The sequence below is a fragment of the Lucilia cuprina genome, chromosome 4 (genome assembly GCF_022045245.1).
Source record: "Lucilia cuprina isolate Lc7/37 chromosome 4, ASM2204524v1, whole genome shotgun sequence".
Taxonomy (NCBI): domain Eukaryota; kingdom Metazoa; phylum Arthropoda; class Insecta; order Diptera; family Calliphoridae; genus Lucilia; species Lucilia cuprina.
In genome coordinates this window covers 89,976,626-89,980,173 of record NC_060952.1, presented here as the reverse complement: position 1 = coordinate 89,980,173, position 3,548 = coordinate 89,976,626, and the positions used below count along the sequence as shown (strand labels likewise).

General features: G+C 28.4%; 1 protein-coding gene across 1 annotated transcript in view; it reads left to right on the top strand.

Annotated features, from left to right (window-relative positions):
* The window catches only part of LOC111675514, a 29,618-nt gene extending 26,274 nt beyond the window's left edge, over positions 1–3,344 (top strand). The window contains exons 10-12 of the mRNA XM_046947966.1: positions 1,577–1,795; positions 1,854–1,967; positions 2,230–3,344. Of these exons, the coding sequence (XP_046803922.1) occupies positions 1,577–1,795; positions 1,854–1,967; positions 2,230–2,624 (728 nt within the window). The 3' untranslated portion in view covers positions 2,625–3,344. The remainder of the gene's footprint in view (positions 1–1,576; positions 1,796–1,853; positions 1,968–2,229) is intronic.
* The last annotated feature ends 204 nt before the right edge of the window (positions 3,345–3,548 follow it).

Below are 3,548 nucleotides of genomic sequence, written 5' to 3'. Positions count from 1 at the left end.
GTTCAGTTCTAGTTCAGTTCTAGTTCAGTTCTAGTTCAGTTCTAGTTCAGTTCTAGTTCAGTTCTAGTTCAGTTCTAGTTCAGTTCTAGTTCAGTTCAAGTTTAGTTTTAGTTCAGTTTTAGTTCAGTTCTTGTTCAGTTCCAGTTCAGTTCTAGTTCAATTCTAGTTCAGTTCTGGTTCATTTCTTGTTCAGTGCTAATTCTTCAGATTAAATTATTTTATATTTATCATCAGGAGTTTACTCGTTTGTCATAATTAATATTAGTCATTGATGAGAAATTCAAAAATTATTATTATAATCTCTAAATAAAAATAAATATATTTAGAATAAATAAATATATTTAGAACGTCAATGTGAAAAAATGTAAATAAATATAAATACCTTTGGGTAGTAAGCACAAGTGTAATCAAATGAATTGTAACTAAATGTTTGCCTTTTATGTATGAAACACAAATTTGACGTAACAAAATTTTATATTAAAATCTATAAAAAACTGCTATAACCTCAAAACATTTACTGTTAAACAAAATTTGAAAAACTTAAAATTCGACCAGTTATGTGATTAAAGCTAAAACTTATTATTTCTAGAAACTTAAAAATTTGGTAAATGTTGCCAGGTTACTATACAATATTATAATTATAAAAATGTTAAATGTGGATTTATCTATTTGTTTTATAAAATGCCTTCAATGTTTGTAATAAAAATGTAAAAAAAAAATATGTAATTTATATTTTTAGTCCTTTTCTCCTGCTCTGTTATTTCTCTAGACTTGTTGTAAATAATTAAATGTTTCCAGTAGTTGAGTGTTAAGTAATGGTAGTCTATTATTAACTTTAGTTGCTGCGTTTAAATAAATACTCTACTCTCCGATACTTCTCTACATAACTCAAAAACTAAACAATCAACTCTAAACCCTTAAACTAAATAACAAATACTAACGATTAAAAACTCCAACTAACATTTTAACATCACTCTACCGCTCTATCTTTCTCTCTCACAAACAACAAAATTATGTGTTCTCTCTCTAATTTTAACTCTTACTACTTTGTCTTTCTATCTAACTCTATTTGAATTACTTTGTCTTAATTTTAACAACAGTTATAACAAAAAAACTTAACAATGATCATAAGAAAAAACTTAACAATTAACAAAAAAGCTTGGTTGAAAAGTTTGTTTTGAAAATGCAAATTAATTTATGAAAAAGCTCTTAAAGCTTTTGAGCATGCCTTTTAAATTGATGGTTTTTATTTAAGCAAATAAGAAAATAAATTTATTCAATTTGATATTTTGTTAATATTTAATTCCTTTGTTTTAAAGCGGCTTTGTTTAACTTATATTTTCTATCTATATTTTGTTAAAAATATCATTTTTTAACAGGATTTTTTTACTTTGGAAACAAATATTTTGAAAAACTTATTTTTGAATACTAAACCGTTTTACTAATAACAAACTTTTAAGTATGCTTTAACTAAAAAAGAAACAAACTAAACTTAACGAATGATTTCAAAATTTTACCACCTTAATTGATTGTTAAGAAAAGGAATTATTTATTAAATACTTTCTTATTGATGTAGATGATACCGAAGATGGCCGTGACACTGCCATATCTGTATCCAGTTGCAGTCCCCAACCAGTGGCTGAGGTTCCTGATGAACCCATAGTTAAATCGCCACCAGAACCTACTCGTGTCAAGAGTCCCGAACAAATTATTATGCGTTCACCAGATCCCGTTAACTGGACTGTACCCTTGGATACAGGGAAAACCTTTACCGTAACACAAAATGTCAAAGAAGGTAAACTTTGAGATTTATAGGTAAAAAGTTTAAAATTTAATATTTCAATATTTTACAGGTGAAAATTATAGTAGACCCCAAAGTGAAATAAAAGCTTCTACCCCTGTAGAAAAACCACCACCACCACCCCAGTCGGCACCTCCCGAATTGACTGAACAAGTCAAAATGGACGGTAAGCTTTAAAGCACGCTTGTTCTTCGTAACATCCATATCCAATAAAAAAAACAAAAAATAAAAAAAAACGCTTTTCAATACTAATTCGCTTTCATCATTATATATCATCATTAAACAAAAAAAAACGTTTTTAAAAAATCTAACTCAAAAAAAAGCTTAAAAAAGTCAATCAATCAAGCAAGAAAGCACTTTTTTCGTAACACTTCATTCTTCTTCGTAATTTAATCCCTTAATTCACTCACGTTTGTGTGATAAAGCAGCCTGGAAAACAAAACAACCACGCAGCAATAATTCTCACAATAACAACAACAACGAAGCTAAGTCACCAACACAAACTACCAATAACACCGCAGGAAGTCCTACAACAGATGTGGGCAAAAATACTCTGCTACAAAATAATGCTAATAAAAAACCAGTGCCTGGCACCACCATCAGGGTTCTCGAAGATCCCATGTTTGATGTTGATGTTATATTAGCTTCATCGGCCGCTGCAGGAGGACAGCAACAGCAAGCCGCTAATTTGTCTTCATCCTCTAATTCAACCACCACCACAGCTTCTACAGCTCGTACCACAGCCACAGATGTTCTAGAAAAGGCTCGTGATCGTTTTGATCGTTTTTGGGGCGGTAACACTAGCAAAGAGGAGAGTGTTTAAGTCAATAGCTTTTTAGTAAAACACAAAAAACAATTTAAAAACAATGGCTTTTAAATTTTATACTTGAACATTAAATACTAAAGAAAAATAAAAATTAACAAAAATTACAACAAAAAGAAACAAAAATAGTATTAAGACTTTTTGCAGTTAAGAAATTTACCAAATTTTACCCCTCACACAAATATTGAACAACATTTAGGTTGGTATATATTACATAAAATGCCTAAAATATTTAAAACTTTTTTTCAAAGTAATTATATATTTTTCTCTTTATTTCTGCTCATTCACTTTTAACTTGATCACACAAGAGTTCAGCAACGACTAACATTAAAATTGTTTAAAGCATTGCTTGATAGTAAAACAAAATGGAGTACTTACACACTCTCAATATTAACACTTACTTACACTTTCAATTAAATGTGTTACACTACTAAATAATGCTCAGAAAAAAAGAGATTTTTTTTTTTTTGAAAAAAGAGCAACTAAGCTTTGAGTAAGACAAAATACATAAACAATTAAGCAAACGAGTAAGAAAACTGCTTTTTCAAAATGTGAGTAATACAACTACACAGCACAGTAAAAACAAACATACGAGTTCATACATTTCATTACACAACAGCCACAACAATAACAACAACAAGAAAAAACCAAAGACACGAAGACCCGTCCAAAACAAAAATTATTAATAAAAATGAAAAAAAAAAAACAAAACAATAAAAAAGAAACTTAAAAACTCAAAATGAAATTAAAAACAAACTTACTAAAAACATTAAAAAAAAACAAATTTAGGCCATTTTATTAATCAGGCGCATAGAAATTTCCGTCATTAAAAAGAAATTTTACATACATTATAAAAAGAAAAAACTAAATTAATTCTCGTATGTGTAAAACAATTTTCAGAGGGTATTTAATATTAATAAATAA